This window comes from Chlorocebus sabaeus, chromosome 9 (genome assembly GCF_047675955.1).
Source record: "Chlorocebus sabaeus isolate Y175 chromosome 9, mChlSab1.0.hap1, whole genome shotgun sequence".
In the NCBI taxonomy this organism is placed as follows: domain Eukaryota; kingdom Metazoa; phylum Chordata; class Mammalia; order Primates; family Cercopithecidae; genus Chlorocebus; species Chlorocebus sabaeus.
In genome coordinates this window covers 98995575-99014140 of record NC_132912.1, presented here as the reverse complement: position 1 = coordinate 99014140, position 18566 = coordinate 98995575, and the positions used below count along the sequence as shown (strand labels likewise).

General features: G+C 43.4%; 1 protein-coding gene across 2 annotated transcripts in view; it reads left to right on the top strand.

Annotated features, from left to right (window-relative positions):
* The first annotated feature begins 213 nt into the window (after positions 1–213).
* BLNK (B cell linker) overlaps positions 214–18566 on the top strand; it is an 89609-nt gene continuing 71256 nt past the window's right edge. The window contains exon 1 of one of the 2 annotated variants that reach the window (XM_073019220.1): positions 214–6952. In XM_073019220.1, the coding sequence (XP_072875321.1) occupies positions 6906–6952 (47 nt within the window). In that variant the 5' untranslated portion in view covers positions 214–6905. The remainder of the gene's footprint in view (positions 6953–18566) is intronic. The other variant, XM_007963706.3, reaches the window with a different exon arrangement.

The following is an 18566-nucleotide window of genomic DNA, read 5'->3' as shown; positions in this document are numbered from 1 at the left end:
GAGGATCCTCTTGGTATTTTTATTGGGATCACATTAAATTTATACACTGAATTGGAGATAATGGAAATCTTTATGATATCTTTATGATGGGACTGGGATCACAAACATATATTGAATTGGAGACAATGAAATCTTTAAGAACATAAAATATTTGCTCAAGTCTGCTCTGCTTTTGTTTGGGGACCCTTTGAATCCAGATGGACTGCCTAAGTAGAAAGACTGGGAGACTAGTCAAACTTCATCAGATAAAAGGTAACAGAAAATGATAATCAATAGCCACAGCATTTGCTACTGAGGACATAGGGCAGATAGAGTGTATTAGTCCATTTTTACACTGCTGACAAAGGCATACCCCAGACTGGGAAGAAAAGGAGGTTTAATTTAACTTACAGTTCCACATGGCTGGGGAGGTCTCATAATAACGGTGGAGGGTGAAAGGCACTTCTTACATGGCAGCAGCGAGAGAAAATGAGGAAGAAGCAAAAGTGGAAACCCCTGATAAACCCATCAAATCTAATGAGACTTATTCCCTACCACAAGAATAGCATGGAAAAGACTAGCTCCCATGATTCAGTTACCTTCCCCTGGGTCCCACCCACAACACGTGGGAATTCTGGGAGATATAATTCAAGTTGAGATTTTGGTGGAGACACAGACAAACCATATCATAGACCCTCACCTCCTGGAGGTCATGAGTGTTATCTCAGCTTTCCACATCTCCGATACACCCATTCCTTGGATAGAAAACTGCCTCTCCACCCTTGCCTGCTCTTTGGCTCCATAATGGCCCTGACTGATGGAAACTACCTGGCCTCCTGATTTCCTAGGGCCTTGTGTATCTGCTTCTTTACTTCTGGGTGGTGGTTCTGACTAGTGGCTGGGCCATGTGACTGATGAGGAGAAAGGAGTGTTTGATGACCTGTCTGACTAAAAGGATGGTCACCTCCTGGGAATTAGTGAGGAATAAGATGCACCATCGAGGAGATTCAGTCACAGTGAGGCATGAATGACTTTGGTACTTGGTTCTAGAAGAAAGGAAATTCCTCTGAGGTCCTTAAGAAGGGTCAGCAGCTGGAGGCATGGGGATGAGATTAGGGCTGGATCTCACTACTGAGAAAGAGCAAGAGGCTGATCAGTGAACCAAGTGGGGGCCTGGGCTATAGTGAGAGCAGGGTAAATGTGGAAATACTTCCAAGGAGAATCTTGTTGGCAGATTGGCTCTGAGGACAGAAGGCAAAGGAGGAGGTAAAGATGACGCACAGGCCAGGAGTTGTCCATCCAAATATTAGGCTATTGTAATGTTCTTGCCAATAGAGGCTTGCCTGGATGCAATGAGTAAATGGTGTTTTCATCTGAGCCATTCTCCTAATAAAACAGATATGCACTCCATGCTAATCTGATGTATAGAATGTTGAGTTTACTGAAAAGATAAAATAGGGAACCAATTTGTCTCACAGAAAGTAAAACCTTGAGCCTAAAAGGGCCTTTGCCCATTTGCTCAAGTCTCAGATGTCTTCTCTTCTTCCTTCTTTCTCCCTTCCTACCACTTGTCTCCACAAAAAAGAAGAACAGAAAACCACTGCCAGCATCTGCTATGCTTCCTTGTCTGTCTTTGCCTTTCCCTAGTCTCTACTGCTGTTTCCTCCACTGGCTTACCCAGGCTCCTTAGCTTCCTCCCAACCTTTTTCCCTCTGGCCCTTCACTGGCACTGGCTGAGAAAACCAGGCATGGGCCTGTCCATCCGCAAGCTCCTGCCACTTCGGCCCGCGTGTGTGAGAAAGCTACTGGGTCTGTGGTTGCTGCAGGATGCATCCCTGTCCCAACCCTGAGAAAGGGGGCCAGCACAAGAAAGGAAAGGTGGGTGAATGGTTTGGGTGCTAAAGGCCCTAGCTCAGATGTCAAGAAGATGGGAGGCCTTGAGTAAGTTTTGTCACCCTTCTGAGGATCAGACTTCACATCATAAAATGGGAATGACCATAGTACCCTTTGGCCCCATGGAGCTGTTGTGAAGCTGAGCCTTTTGGAAATAGGTTATAGTTCTGCATAGAACCAGATTGCATGGCACCAACATCACACCTTGCCAACTTCCTGTGGCAGTTTGCCTAAACTGGCCCTGGCAAGGGAAAAGCCATCAGTGGGTGGGTAGCAGAGAAGATAGTGAACTGTGCCTAACTTTCCAGTTCCAGTGAGGACTTGGACTCCCTCCAAGGCACTGTAAACTGCCACAGCCACTGAGCCCTTCTTTGGGAAGCAGTCTAGTAAAGAGAAGTCAAGACTTCTCTTCTAAAAATTCTGTGAATGTTTCCACTGGCACGAACCAGTTTCTGTGCACGTTGGCAGTGTCCAGATTCCAAGTCAGATGGAGCCCAAGCCCCTCTTTGAATCTCTTGCTCTAGAGGTAAGAAGTTGAGGTGAGGGAGACTAAAAGACTTGCCCAAGGTCATGGTTAAGTTGGTGCCTGATGCCAGAGCAGGGCTGTCTGCTGAATAACAGAAAATCTGTCTTGCAATGGCAGAGTCTATGGTTAGTAGCTTAGACTATGGAAACAGACTGGGGTTTGAATCCCAGCTTTTCCATTGATGAGTGGTGTAACTTTAGACCGGTTTACTTAACCTCTCTCAGAATCAGTTTTTTCACATGTAAAATGAATGTCGTCATAGTACAGGAAACACAGAAAGCATTCAATAAACATGGTGTTGTAGTTGTCATCCACAGATGCAAGGCAAAGAGCCCAAGAAAAACCAGGGCTGGTTGGGTCTCAACCCCAAGAAGCAGTACAATCCGTCTTCTTGTTCTCAAGTCTCATCATCTCACAGAGATGGTGGATCATCACCATCTGACTTAGGTTTAGGCATGCTGTCTTGCCCTTGCCCCATAATTCTAGACCAGATATTTTTCCTTTTTTTTTCTTTTTCTTTTTTTTTTTTTTGTTGTTATTACAACACAAGTTCAAAGATAGATCAGCTCTTTTAAAATTTATTTGTGTTAAATATAAAATACCTACAATATTCATAAGCTATAAAGAATAACAATAAAATGAACATTTATACCCACCATTCAACTTAAGAAATATACTAAAATTGCTTGGAAACCCTGCATGTCCCTTCGCTCCAATCCTGCTCCCTGGTGACTTATTCATTTTTCATTCCCTTCTTTGGTTTTACCATAGATGTATGTAACCTAAATAACATATTACTTAGTTTTACATGTCTTTAACCTTAATATAAATGGAATCATGCCGTATACACTTCTTTAGCTTGCCTTTATTGCTCAAGTTCACTCAATTGGAGTTCACTCATTTTCACTGTTGAATAGTATTCCATTATGAAAACATGTCACAATTAATTTATTTGTTTTCCAGTTGACAGACAATTGGATTATTTCCAGGGCCTTTTTTTCCCCCATGAGACATGGTGGCTGGGCACAGTGACTAGGCCGGATGCAGTGGCTCATGCCTATAATCCCAGCACTTTGGGAGGTTGAGGTGGGTGGATTACCTGAGGTCAGGAGTTCAAGACCAGCCTGACCAATATGGTGAAACCCCATTTCCACTAAAACTACAAAAAGTAGCCAGGCATGGTGGTGTGCAACTGTATTCCCAGCTACTAGGGAGGCTGAGACAGGAGAATTGCTTGGACCTGGGAGGCGGAGGTTGCAGTGAGCCAAGATCACTCCATTGCACTCCAGCCTAGGCAACAGAGCGAGACTCCGTCTAAAAAAAAAAAAAGAAGAAGAAGAAAAGAAAAGAAATGGTGCTTCAGTGAAAATTCTAGCATATGCCTTTGATATACACAGTTAGGAGTGCTCCGCAACATCTGTGATCCATGCTGGGTCATGGGTATGTATGCCATCAAATTTATTGGAAAATACCAAACTGTTTCCAAAGTGATTGCACCTTATACTTTTAGCCACAGTGCATAGGCACTCCAAATTTTCTTTAAGGTTGGGATTGTCAATTTCTCATCTGTGAATCTAGGGATTCATTAATTTCCATGTCCACTGTGCTATGTAGACCGATCTTGAAGGCTTATCATGGTATATTGTTCTGTGTGTGCTGTGGAACCACGTTGTGTGGTCTCATTCCTTTTATAAGTTACCAGCTAAGACTTAGTATCATCAGTTTCCATCTTTGCTTTAACCTTCTTGGTTATCCAGTTATGGGGGCCTGTCATTTGTATTTTAACTTTCATTTATGGTGCATTTGTCACATAAAAGCTTAAATTTATATATATCTAGATTTATCACTTTTTTCCTTTTTGTGTTTTGCTTAAAAAGGTTTTCCCTGACCGGGCGCGGTGGCTCATGCCTGTAATCCCAGCACTTTGGGAGGCCGAGGCAGGTGGATCACGAGGTCAGGAGATCGAGACCATCCTGGCTAACACGGTGAAATCCCGTCTCTACTAAAAAATACAAAAAATTAGCCAGGCGTGGTAGCGGGTGCTTGTAGTCCCAGCTACTCAGGAGGCTGAGGCAGGAGAATGGCATGAACCAGGGAGGCAGAGCTTGCAGTGAGCCAAGATTGCACCATTGCACTCCAGCCTGGGTGACAGAGTGAGATTTCGTCCCAAAAAGAAAAAAAAAAAAAAAGATTTTCCCCACTTCAAAATTAAAGGCAAATAATTTAAAATTTTCATTTAGTCATGGAGCAGCTTAGAAGCCAAAGCAGTTGTGGCAGGCCTGGAACATTAGGCTGTCACACTGCACTTCACATGGGGCAAAATGTCCAGTCTGGAAACATAGTCTCTCATTTTCATCATGTTAGACTAAATACAGTAAAAAGAAGAAAGACAAGTGGCTGTAAAAAGAAAAAGCAGAAGTGTAACCTTTGCCTCTGGTCTTTTTCTCTGGGGAAATACGAAGTTGTCAGCCAGGTGTTGAGCAAAGTTGTTGGTGGAGAGAAAAGTCAAGTGACTTATGGGGTGCATTTTACAATAATTCAGAAAGAACGAGCTGACTATTATCATCTTATTCAGTGAAGCCTGAATTTCCTGATCTTTGATGACATCGTCTGTGCCTTTACCATCTTAGTCTACTTGTTTCTTTCAGTTAGGAACTATGGGAGAGCAGGAGGCAGGGTCTAGAGCTCCTTCAGGATGCACTACAAGAAAATTGAGCAGCCAGATTGGGGAAAATGAATGATGGCAGGAGACAAACACTTGCATTTTTCTCATGCAACATTGTCTGCTCTCTTGCTGGCCTGGCCAAGTCAGTGGCCTGGCCAAGCAGAAGGGCCCCACCCTTCAACAGCTCTGAAGATTCTGCTCCTAAACATCCGGTCAAACCAGAAATTCATAGGCAGTGATGAATGTGAATAATCAAGGTTACCTGGAGAAAGACAGAACATCCATTTGTGCAAAGAGGAGGCACAGGAGGGAAGAAATCCATCCACGGTTTCCACCTCTGCCATTGCCACTGTTCCTTCTCCTCCTCCTCCTCTGTCTCCTCTTCCTCTGCTTCTTCCTCCTCCTCCTCCTTCTCTTCCTCCACCTCCTTCCCCTTTTCTGTCTTCTCCTCTTTCCCCACTGTCTTCAGTCAGATCTTGGGTCTACAACAGGAGAGGTAACTGAGAGCCCTTTACTTTGTCCTGCTGTATATTCTTCTGACCCAGGAGAAGACTGGTTCCCTTGATAAATGTTGGAAATGTGTACTTTATTCCACAAGGGTGAGCAGGGCATTCTTGATGGCTGCAAAAAAGTATGTCCAGGAACAAAAGGTTCCTCCCATTTTCTTCCTCCCTGACCCTAGACTGTGGGCTGCTCTTTAAACAACAGATAAATGAGCATGTTTCAGATTAGACAGAAGGAAATGTAAAGTCTTCCAGGAGGGAAGTAGAGTTCTCTGAATACATTCAGCCCCTCCCAACCTCACCGCACCTGTCTGAGCTTGAGATGGCCTCGTGTCTGGCGTGTCACTGGCTGTGATGAGCAAGCGGTGGACAGGACAGGAAGAGGCAAATGCAAGGAGGGGAGTGGCATTCTGCTTTTAGGACTTCAGAATGGCCTGATGTAGGAATTGCACTGTTGTGAAACTGTTAGATTTGTTCTCATCTGACTTTTGGGTACATCCTGGTTTGTTTGAAAGCATCTGGCTATCGGCAAGGTAACTCCTGACTCTACCAGGCAATAAGGAGGCTGCACATCTTACGACAGAGTTCATCTCCCCTTTCCTGGGTCACTCATCCCTACCCGCAGATGAACAGAGAATTGCCCATCCCATTTTAAATAGAGCTCCAGAAAAAGAGAGACTCTAATTCTCCAAGTAAACTGTTACCACCATGTCACTGCCACCCTGATATTTATTTTTAAACATATTGCTCGCATCAGGGGAGGGGAGGGAAAAGCACAAAAATGCCATTTTTATATAATGGTTCTATAAGTAGAAAAAGCTTATCCATGACTTTATGCAAACAAGCAGAAAGTCTCCAAGAGAGGTTCAGATGGACTTGATTACTCTGCTTTTCCTTGAGCCCAGGAAGTTCCCAGTTATAGCATGCACCTGCTGGAAACAGACTAGATGTGTTTGGGACAAACAGGAAGTAGTGACCAGCCAGAAACTTGTCCCAACCTGGTTACAAATCTGATTGTAAAAGAAAGCAGCTGGAAAGAAATTTGCATGCCCAGTAGGTTTCACTATTAAAGTTTACAGAACGTGGAGTAATCATCAAGCTGGCTGGCTATCCAGATCACATGATTATGTAGAAACATGAAACTTGACTATGTGCTCGGGCAAGTTTTACTTCTCCCTAGAGCAGGGGTGTTTGCCAGCAGCCTGCACTCTCAGAAGTCAGACTTGAGTGGCCGGAACCCTTGAGACCAGAGGCTTACCATGCTGCTCCTTAGGAGGGCCGGGAACTGCTGATGTGATCACTGGACACTTATTCGTGTCTCTTACAATTACCAAACAGAATGGACAAGCTTAATAAAATAACCGTCCCCGCCAGTCAGAAGTTGAGGTAAGATTTTCCCCACCCAATACTTACCCTTCTTCATCTCCTTTTTTTTTTTCCCCCAATGCTCTTATGGCATCTCAGAAATACTGAAATCCTGGAATGCTTTGCTAGTTTCCAATGGGTGGCACTTACTATAGGGAAGTGGACTGAGCTTTTAGGGAAAGCATTGGGTGGCACTTGCTATAGGGAAGTGGACTGAGTTCTTAAAGAAATGTGTAGGAACAAGAGAGACTTGCTTTAGCTACCTCTTACAATAAAGTATGAAGCTCTGGAAAGGTAATAAAACAGAAATACCAAGGGCTTAGATTCTACTGAAGGTCAACGTTCAGAGTCTGAGTGCAACCAACTTTTCTAAGGAAGGGTTTCTCTAAACTGAGTTCTCACCCATTTTATTGCAGGTTACTATTTAATTTTAAGGATAGCTGTAATCATTTGTTATTCATTGTTTTATTGTCTCATTTATTTTGTGGGTGTATATTACAAGTGTGTTTGGGGGGATTAGATCTGTCATTCCAACACCCTCATGTCAACGTAACAATGATCTATAACAAGCCTCTTAAAAAGGAATAAACCAGAAGCGGCCCCATGGGCATGAGTCAAGGAGCTATGGAAAAGACAACTTCCCCAAATTTTGCTTTTGAAGGTCATCTTTTTGTCTCATTGTAATGGCATCATGGCTTTCAGAGACTGGAACTTTTAAAGTTCAGGGAGTGGGGTTTTTTCCCCACATTTTTTAAGTTTTTTTAAAAATTATTATCATACTTTTAAGTTCTGGGGTACATGTGCAGAAGGTGCAGGTTTATTACATAGGTATACATGTCCCATGGTGGTTTGCTGCACCCATCAACCCGTCATCTACATTCAGTATTTCTCCTAATGCTCTCCCTCCCCTGGCCCCCAACTCCCTGACAGGCCCCGGTGTGTGATGTTCCCCTCCATTCAGGGAGTGTTTTCTATTCTGACTACATATCGGAACTTAGCCAAATGTTCAGGGGGTGATGTGACACGTGTAGCAGACAAGTAATCCCAGATAACAAGGAGCCAGAGAATTGAAGCTTTTGAGACAATATTTGAGAGAAAGTCTGGAATTGGCAGAGGGACAGCCCTTCACAGTAGAATACAGGTCTTATGCCTACGAGGTGCTTGGTAAAAGGTAATGTGATATGCACCAATGATCTGGGATCAGTAGGCAGTATCAACTGCATTCAACCATTTCAAGAACATGCTGTTGAGTTCTGCTGTGTGATCAGCACTGACGGGACAGGAAGGCACCTCATTCTTGCCCTTGGTCTCAAATAGCTACACCCTCATGAGGGTCAGGGATGATACAATAGAAGCTGTAAGTGACTGAAGGAATGTAAGAAGAGAATTAGAGTAGCAGGAAGAGGTTTCATAGAGAAGATAATTTAAGAGGTAGGCTTTGAGAGGTGGGTAAAATTATAAAATACTGGAGAATTGGAGGAGACGTGTATGTGCCAGGAGGGAGGAAATACAGAGGCTGTCACTCAAAGCTTAACACACATACGGTCCATTTGTGGGATGGTGAGGAAAGTTTTCCGTCTAGCGGAAACTATAGAGTAGGGCATGTAGGACCTGAAGGTCCTGGTATAATTGGACACATAGGGCAGGTCCAGGTTGCAAAGGGTGGTGAGGGCCCTAACCATAGGGAGTGTTGGAGAACAGGTTATGCTGTTAGTGATGTCATGACAGCAGGCTTAAAGGAGTCTGGTAGGATGTGTTGGAGTGGGAGGGACGCTGGAGGCAGGGATCTGGTGGGAGGGAGGAGCGCTTAAGTAACCCAAGCATCCAGGGCTGTAGGCCTGGACTTGGGGCACAGCAGTGAGAAGGAAGAGGGAAAGAGAGGGAAGAAAGACGTGGCAAATAAACTAACTAGGTACCCTCCTCTGAATGAACAGGAGGATTCCAAATGTTTTTTTTTTCAGACATATACCATAATGTAGAACTATACAGAGATGTATTCTCTTTCAGGGAATCCAGATGGGAATTTAAGTAAAGGTGCTAGAACTTAAATCATTTTATGATTCCTCCCTTTGGGACAAAGTCCAGCTTGATCACAGAGCAGTTGATGGGCAATATACAACCATAGATTATGAAATAGAAAACCAAAATTATACCACGGATAATCATATACTACACTCATCTGCTTACATAAAAGTAACTTTTTTCCCACTTGATTACTCAGTTGTCTTTATAGAATCATCACGTTGTGATAAAATGTACACTGTTGACGTGGAACTTTTCAAAGAAATGAAATTGTAAATTCAATGGGCTCGAAGCACCATCTTAACTCTTTTCCATAATTAGATAGCTGGGATGCTGAGCAGTTAATAGATGAAATACTTGCCTCCTGTGATTTGTGTCCTCTATCCTGACTGGTTGACATCAATTCTGGAGGTTGATTAACAACATAATTATTTGGCACCAGACGACAGCAAAAGTGGACAGTTATGTTTATACTCTTAGGCTTAGGTGAGAATTTGCTCAAATTCTTAGCCACAAAAATAGAAAGACAGTGAGTGTTCATCCAGGGAACTGAAAGAAATGACCTTGATCCAGGGAGTATATTCCCAGGACTGAAAAGAGAGTGGAGAAGAAGGAATTACTAGAAGGAGAGGGGAAGCAGAGTCATCCAAGGAAAGGAGGTCATGCAGGATTGGAAGGAGACAAGGAATTCTCAAAATGAAGGAGAAAGGGAATGTTCTGGATGAACCCATTTGGGGATGGGTCATCACCTTGAAAGTTTCTGCTGTATCGGAATAGAGATAGGCAAGATGGCTAAGTTGCTTGTGACCACAGAGAGGTGTGAGCACAGATTCTCATGTTTTTGCTCCCACCGAGGCACTGCTAAAGTAGGCTTCTCTGTTAGTTGGAGTCCATAGACACTCAGGGTCTCTTAGTTGATTCCTAGCCATGATTTTCCCTTAATTGTATGAGGTAAAGATATCATCAGAAACCCGGCTAGACCTGGGTTTTCAATCGTTCCACAGTAAACATTCCTATGATCATAAAAATTTCACCCTTCTAGGGGAACATTTCAAAATTTACAATCCTGAATCACTTTGCAAATATCCCTTTTCAAATTAGTAAAACTAACTTGAAAATGAAATGTTTAGTTTTTAATAATCTCCCAATTGACTCATCATCTGTGCTTATGTATTTTTCTTTGTAGCATAAACAAACACGTACCTGCCCATTTTTACAACTAGAAAAGGTCTTTGACACAAGTGTGGTCAAATCGGGTCTCCCCAGTTATCTTATTGGTTAAAGAGTATGGCATTTTTCCGTTAGAAAAATTAAGGTTTATGTGATTTTAGGCAAGATTGCCTAATCTCCTTGGTTTCCTCACCTGTAAGATAAAGACAATAATAACAGTACCAACATCGTAGGGCTATTGTAAGGTTTAAACAAATTTTTCTGTGAAGCAACTGGCATATAGTGATTATTGGATTTTTAAAATAGTAGCTATTAATATCATTACTGTTGTTATTCTAATTCTATAGCTGTATAATTGATTTTCTGAAGATAAACAGGGACTTTCCATTGATCCCTGATAAGTTTCATGTTGGTTCCATTTCTTCTTTCTGGCTATGTTGACTATTTTGTCTATTGATTCTGACATCTGTGACACTTGGCTTTGCATGGTCTGCAGATGTGACAAACATTCCTTCTCTGCCTTCATCTAAGTGACTAATAATATTAAGCATGACAGAGCCCTACTGTGGGTGTCTGGGTCTTCCTGGTAGGGGTCTCACTGAGACCCTACTTGATGGATTCTGAGACATGCCTTCTCTTCTCAGGGCTTGGAGTTTTCAACTAGAATTTTTAGTTCCTTGATTTTTCTGGTTCAGTTCTTCAGAAACAAATTCACCTTCTTTTCACCTTTCCACAACTAGCTGCCTCTCAGATCCTCCCTGTTTTGGTCGATGGTATCCTCATCAGCCCTCACACTGACTCACCCTTCCCTCTCCACCTCAACTGACACCCACTTACCTACCAAACCCTGCAGGCTCTCTTTATGGCTCTTCCATATATGCCTTTTCTTTCCTTTTCTTCTACAACATCCAGGATAGGTTCTCAGCTCCCCCATGTACCCTACGTTTGTTTGGTTCAAACTACAAAATGAGAACATTTCCCAAAGTCCCTCTCAGTTCTGATGCTATGATCCTTTAAGCACAGAGACCACGTTTGACATATGTTACATTCTCAAAGGCTACCATTTTATCTCAGGACTTTCAGGAAATATTTCTTGATACATTTAGAAGGACCATGTCATTGGGGCCCAACAGGGCTGATTCTAATGGCCAGTTACTAGCTATAAATCCTGAAGCCATTCAGTTTCTCTGCACCTCAGTTTTTCCAGCTGTCAAACAAAACTAGAGATGCCTTCCTCACAGGCTTGTGTGAAGACCAAGTGAGACAACATGGACTGAAGTTCCCAGAAGAGTATTTGCCACTTAGTCAGTACACCAAGTCAATAAAAAGCAAACACAACCACCAGTACCTCAACCCACCCATGCTGAGTGGCCATCTGCTATCTCTCTTCTTCTTCATATATGTGGTTCCAACTCCTTTTAATTGGGGTGGCAAGCAGAGTGGGGAGCTGCAGTCTGGAGGCACAGCATCTAGTGGTGAAGATTAGATCCACTTCCTGGACAGTTTGGTTTCCCATCCTCCTCACACTGCCTACCTGCTTCCTGTTGGCTGAGAAGCCACTCAACTGGGCCATCTTGCACCATACCGATTGATGGACTACCCAGAGCAGCTGGAAAGGGTTCTTTCTTCCTGTGGGCAAGCCGCATGGGAGCCACGTTACCAGAAACTGGCTTAGTGCGAGTGGACTTCAAAGTCATCAGCCAAGAAAATGCAAGGCAACTTCCTCACCCACTCTGGGCATGGCTGTGTCAGGAAAACCCTAAACCAGAGTCCACATGTCCGAGGAACCTCTCTTCTGGACCCAATGATTGGGTACCATGGCTGAACAACACCTTTCTCTTCACATAACGTGTTTCCAAATGGACTATGATACAATCAATTAGGTTTCCAAGGACCAAATCACAGTTATTTTCCAGCCCTGCCTCCTAGATTACTGGATTGAAGGGCACTGGGCTTGTGCCAAACTCTTCAGGCACATGTTTACAGATGAGCTCTTGTTTTCTCCCTACAGATGATTTAACCCCATCTGTTCTTTGGAGAATTTATCAGTTTGGTTCATTTTCAAATAAGGCCTTACATGAGTAAGAAAAAAAGGGAGACAGAAATTAAAGGATAGCTTGTTCTAGGGAAATGAAAACACTTGGCTTTCTTTGGCTTCTTAATAGACTCCACAGAAGCATTCTTCCCCAGCCTCCCGCAAGATACAGTTGGATCATTTCGATCAATGGTTCTCCATCAGGGACAATTTTGTCTCCTAGGGAACATTTGGTTGTCACAACTGGGGAGTGTTACAGACACTAGTAGTTAGCCCCCAAGGATGCTGCTAAACATCCTACATTGTACAGGGCAGTCTCCACAACAAAGAATCAGCTGGCCCAAAATGTCCATAGTGCCACTGCTGAGTATAATGTTCTCTTCAGAACAGTAAGCAAATATTCATTTCTATTTGCTTATAGTGACAATATGTATTTAAAGTTCAGAACAGGCAATACATATCTTTGCCATTGTTGTGGTCTTCACTCACATCACACTGGGTTTCCTGTCTGGGATGGTTTGGGTGAGGGAGTGCCTAGAGGAGGGGCAATAAATCCTTAGGCCTGCATTTCAATTTGTTGTTCCTTTTAAAAAGTTGTGTCAAACAAAACTAGATCCCATGAACTATATGCACCACTGAGGTATAAGTTGCTCTCTCCTGGGTAGAAAAGTGAGAGTAGGAAAAGATTTCCAGACATAAGATCATCTTGGAATAAATAGTCTGTTTCCACTTCTTCAAGTAGACTGAGCAAATCTTGAGTGGAAATTCTTAATGTTGAGGTAAAAAGCATATTATGTGATAACACAGCCATTCAGAAATTCAAGGGCTGGTGAGTCTGATCCAGTGGTCAAATTCTGGCTGGGTATAGTGAGTCATGCCTGTAATCCCAGCACCTTAGGAGGCTGAGGCAGGAGGATTGCTTGGAGCCAGAAGTTCAAGACCAGCCGGGTCAACATAACAAGACACCCATCTCTACCAAAAAAAAAAAAAAATTAACTTAGTCTGGTGTGGTGGCATGCGTCTGTAGTCCCAGCTACTTAGGAGGCTGAGATGGGAGGATGGCCCAGGAGGCTGAGGTTGCAATGAGCCAAGATCGTGGCACTGCACTACAGCCTGGTGAAAGAATGAGACCATGTCTCAATAACAATAATAATAATAAGGCCAAATTCTGGACAGAGGTGCACACACTGTGCTTGTCCTGTAGCAGAATACATTGCCTGAAGACATTGGATAAAAGACAAAGCAGCTGGTGGAGGAAAGATGAAATGCGTTTGCTTGTCCATCCTTTAATCTTCCTGGTTATATATGAAAATTCGGTGGCAGTGTCCAAGAGGCATGTATTTGGAATAATTCTTCCACGAGCTGGGAGAGTTTCTGGAGCAGGATTCACCCCGTCTTGTCTGGTCTCCCTGTGGCCAGTGTGTATATATTTTTTTTAAACTGATGGGTAGGTTTTAAGGGTTCAGTCTTTTTCATTGAAGACTTTTTTTCCAGCTCTATTGAGCATTTCTATGTCTCCCCTGCCCCTCTCCAAAATAACTCTTTAAATTGGTTTTGATTGTATCTGGATCTCAGGAAATGCTTTCTGTGATTGTTCTGCATATTAGGAATGATGAGAGGAGGTCTATGTGAGGGACCCAGGGTCCTGTGCTCAGAAGAGCCTGTGCTCTCTGCTGTAATGTCAGATGCTCAAGGCTCTTGGGTAATCCTGTCTGCAGGCTTGCAGGGCTGTGGTGCTTTTGCCCACTGTAGATGGAGCCTCACTAAGGAAGCCTTTTAAGTCCACCTAACCAAGACTCCATCTCTGCAGAATGGAGGTCAGAGAGGTACCGCTACTGCCTCCCATTGGACACCCTGTGTCTCTGGATTGGTGATTACATTCCATCAGGTCCCCCTTAAATCTCATAGATTTGGGGACATTCTGCTTCTTTAGGGTGACCTTGCTTCTCTGTGTTTGCTCTGTCAGATGTTGAGGTTTAAACGCTCAAAGACAGCCTTAGGTTTTTCATTCCACGTTTATGCTGGGCTTCCTAGGCCCCTAGGAACCACGCACATTATTAGGAATTAAGAGTATGATTCACCTGTTGCTCCAGAAGTGGACCTCACCTGCTGATGGGGTGGAATTCCAGCCTCCACCCAAGTCCCTGCTCCAGATCAAGGGAGCAGAGAACCCTGAAGTGTGACGCTGGCTGCCATCCTCTAGGTCCCACATGACCTCAGGGCTCCCCAGCACAGCTGTAGGGAAGCGGCTTTTATGTTGGGCTGACACTGGACACTGGGGTTGGCTGCTGCAGTGGAAACCCTCTCAGGAGGTTGCTCCTCTTGACTGTGGGTCGAGCCTCCTCATTACTGGCGTATTTGTCTCCATCTAGCAATGAACAAGACAGTCTGACTTCACCTCCTTCCTCCCTGTGCTTTGTTCCACAGCTGAGGGCAATCTGTTCCTGCATAAAGAGCCCTCCCCACAGGCCCCTCCTCCTCCTTATTTCACCACCTTTTCCTACCTGTCCTGCCTTCACCTCCCTTCCGAAAGGGAGTCCACTGGAAGCTACACCTGCAGCCTTATTTTTTAACGTGATGTTTTCATGACCCTTTTGCAGCACTATGGTTTAGGCCTCCAAACAGACCATTTCCCTCAGTCCAGCATGGCTATTTCAATGCTTATTTCAAAAGCAAGACAAAGAAGCCAGCTTGAGGGACATGTGGTGACTGCTTGCTGAGCCACACTTCTCTGTTGGCCAGTTTCCTAAGGAAGGCTCTCATTACCCCAGGAGCATCCCTGCCTCCCACGCTGGCTGGGGGCCCCAGACCTACTCCAGATTCCGTTCCTTCACACATTGTAGGGAACACGCAGCACAGGTCCGCTAGGTTCCTGGGCATGTGGCCGTACAGTTGCATAGGGTCCTGTGCTCAGAGCTTGTGCTTGGTTTAATGCTCTGCTATTGCAGTCCTGAAATTCTTAACAATTTTGACCAAGGGGCCCTGCATTTTCATTTTACATTGGGCCCCAGAAATTATGTAGCCAGTGCTGGTCGGGGTTCCATGAGGACTCGGGCCTTGCCTGCTTCTACCATGTGCAGAGACACAGACTTCCATGGAGAAGCACAGAGATTTGCCTTGCAAGGACTGAAAGGACACCTCTCCAGCCCCTTTATTCCACAGGTGAGAAACCTGAGGCCCAGAGAGGCCAGGTCACCTGTTCAAGCTCTAGAATGACCCCTCCATGTCTGCCTGTGTAATTTACTGGCCAATGTAACATTTAGGCTTTGTCTGTGTTCTTTACTTTTCATAGACATTTGTTTTAAAATTTAAAAAGCAGTCACTTACTAATCAGAAAGTCTTCTGAGGATTCCTGCTGTCAGTATTTCAGGCAATTGTGTGTTCCAGGCCCAAACTTGAATTCCACACTGACTCAGGCATGTCTGATATCCTACTGCTATATATTTTGCAAAGAATGCTCCCACAATCGTTCATGTAATCTGAGAGTGAGTTATAATTATGAAGAGCAGAGCTGGTCTTATATACAGACCAAGCACACAACACCAACGTGGTATTTTAAGAGGTGCCCCTGGAAGCTGTTTTTGTCTTACTGAAAAGAAAGAATCAGGCAGACGTGGATTTGAACATTTGCTCTGCACTTACCAGCTCGTGGTCTTTGAGAAGATCATTTAATCCCTTTTAGCCTCAGGTTTTTCATCTGAATAATGGGAATAATAATATCTCAATAATATATAACACAAAGCAGGGATATTAGAACGGTACCTCTATATACTAGAGAGTAAGAGCTCAATGAATGCCCCCTCCCTCCTGGTCTGTGTTTCCCCGGTGCCCTGGATTGTGTTGTTAGAAAGGCATCTATGTGGGATACGGCAGTGTCTCAATGTTCTGTTCAAAATTAAACATCATTAAGTGCAACAGGCTCAGGCACTGAGTCATTATCTGTCACTAGCACTCACGCAGGACTCATTTATATGATAACCAACTCAGACCAAGGGGGCAGAGAGCTCTCCTACCCACCCAGAGAGGTGGTCCAATCAATAATCTAGTTGGATAAATGGAACATTGTTCAGGAACATGGTGATAAGAAGCGGGGAAAGGCCAGAGGTGGGAGACCACACCTAAGTAAACGGGAGTTCCCCAGAGGGAGGCTATGACCAAGGGTGCTTGGAGTAGAAGACAAGAGAGTCTGAGCTCATACCTAGAGTGAAATGACCCCCAACCCCATTCCATTTTTTACCCCTTCATTTTACAACCTTACTTGGTTCAAAGTATGAAAAGCTTCAGTATGAAAAATAATTTTTTAAGCATAAAAAGTGTATTAATGTCCCTACTCAATATTGAACATACCAGGAAGGAAAGAGTATTTCATTTTAGTGTAAATAACTATGAGAATCACATACAAACATAAGAACTATAATTTCAAAAAAGAAAATGGTGAATGTAATATAAAATCATTGAAAAAAATGAACTCTCTACCTATATATATATATATGATGATTTTGACTTTTAGATGATCTTAACAGCATGTTCTGGGTCAAAGTTCCCTTTTTTACCATGGCAGGACTTCTGATTTCACATCATCTTCACACTCAAAGATCGTCACAGTTGCCAAACCAATCTTAGATAACTGAGCTTAATATACCCGATGCTACCTATTAGGGTCAATTCTGTTAACAAGCTCTTAGCATGAGGAAAACAAAAGCTTTCACGAAAATACCTCAAAAGTAAATTATTTCAAAAACCTGCTTTGAAATTGCTAATGACTGCTTCATGGGTCTGGGGTTTTATTTAGGGGTGATGAAAATATTCTGGAACTAGCTAGTGGTGGTGGTTGCGCAATATTGTGAATTTACTAAATGCCACTGAGTTGTACACTTTGAAATGGGTGAAATGGTGAATTTTACATTACGTGTGTTTTACCACAATTTAAAATTTGATAATTAAACAATCCCCTATATTTACTATAAACGAGTGTATTTTGGGGACCCATGATTATATATTTTTTTGACCAATTAGATATTGTTGGCCGGGCATAGTAGCTCATGCCTGGAATCCCAGTACTCTGGGAGGCCGATGTGGGCAGAGCCCTTGAGCTCAGGAGTTTGAGACCAGTCTGGGCAACATGGCGAAACCCTGTCTCTACAAAAAGTACAAAAAATTAGCCAGGCATGGTGGCACATGCCTGTAGTTCCAGCTACTCAGGAGGCTGAGGTGGGAGGATCACTTGAGCCAGGAAGGTTGAGGCTTTAGTGAGTCGAGATCATGCCACTGTCGTCCAGCCTGGGTGACAGAGTGAGACCCTGTCTCAAAAAAAAAAAAAAAAAATTGTTTCAAAGTTTTTATTTAAAGGTATTATTGACAAACATTTTTAGATGCTTTTAATGAATTACAATGCTTCCTTTCACCCCTACCCCTACATACAAGACATTTCCAATATCTTTGTTTTCTCAGAGCCAAGAAGAATTTAACTGGGTCAAACTTTTTCAGTGTATGAGAAATGCCATCCCTCAAAATCACTCTTTACTTCCTGAAAATATCTTTGCTTTTAGCTGCAGAAATGGATGCCAGGACAAGTAGATGGCAATACTATATATATCATGCCATGTAGATATAGCCAAAGTTCCTTTTTCCCCCATTAAGTTAATTTTTAAAAGGATGTATTGAAATTCTTAAGACATTTTTATTTTCTGGAATTATGTAGAACTGCATTTCTAGAAACATGATGAGAACTACTTATCAGTCGCTTGGTTTTACAAACCTACTGGCAGCTGGTTTGATTTAAGAGAGGTCAGTTTTGCATTTTTATGCTGGTAGAGGACAGACGGTGAACAGAGGCACAGTGCAGCTGTCAGCACCTCGTCAGAACAATGAGCACATCAGAGTCAGACACAGTGAAGAGACTAAATGACATGACCTCTTGGCATTCTTCCAAACCCAAGAGTCTGTGTCATCTATGAACACAGGAGTCTCCCTTAACTTTTTTGGTTTTTGCAGTCTGCTTTTATGTAGTTTTATGAGGAAGTTTCCCTTTACCCAAGACCTCGGCCACGTGGGTGGTGAGGGCAGGGTTCAGCAAGCGTTCCAGTGTGCTAAAGGAAAGGAAAGTGTTGCATCCCTGGAGGCCTCAAGGACCACTGGCCCCTAAAGTCAGAGAGAGGAAGAGCCATGCCAATTTCAGCTGTCACATCAAGTGACAAAGCTTCTAAGAACTTCTTAAGGCAGGTATAGCCTCACTTCCTTGCCACCTCATCAGTCTCAGGGTGGTGTGCCTGATGCCTAACTGCCTCCGATAGGGTAAATCCTACCGGAGTTTTTGAAGGACACAGGGTATTAGTGGAATCATCCCTACTCCTGCTTGTGCCAAGTCAGCCCAATTTCTGACTGCTTATAACCAAGCTCAGCCGTTCA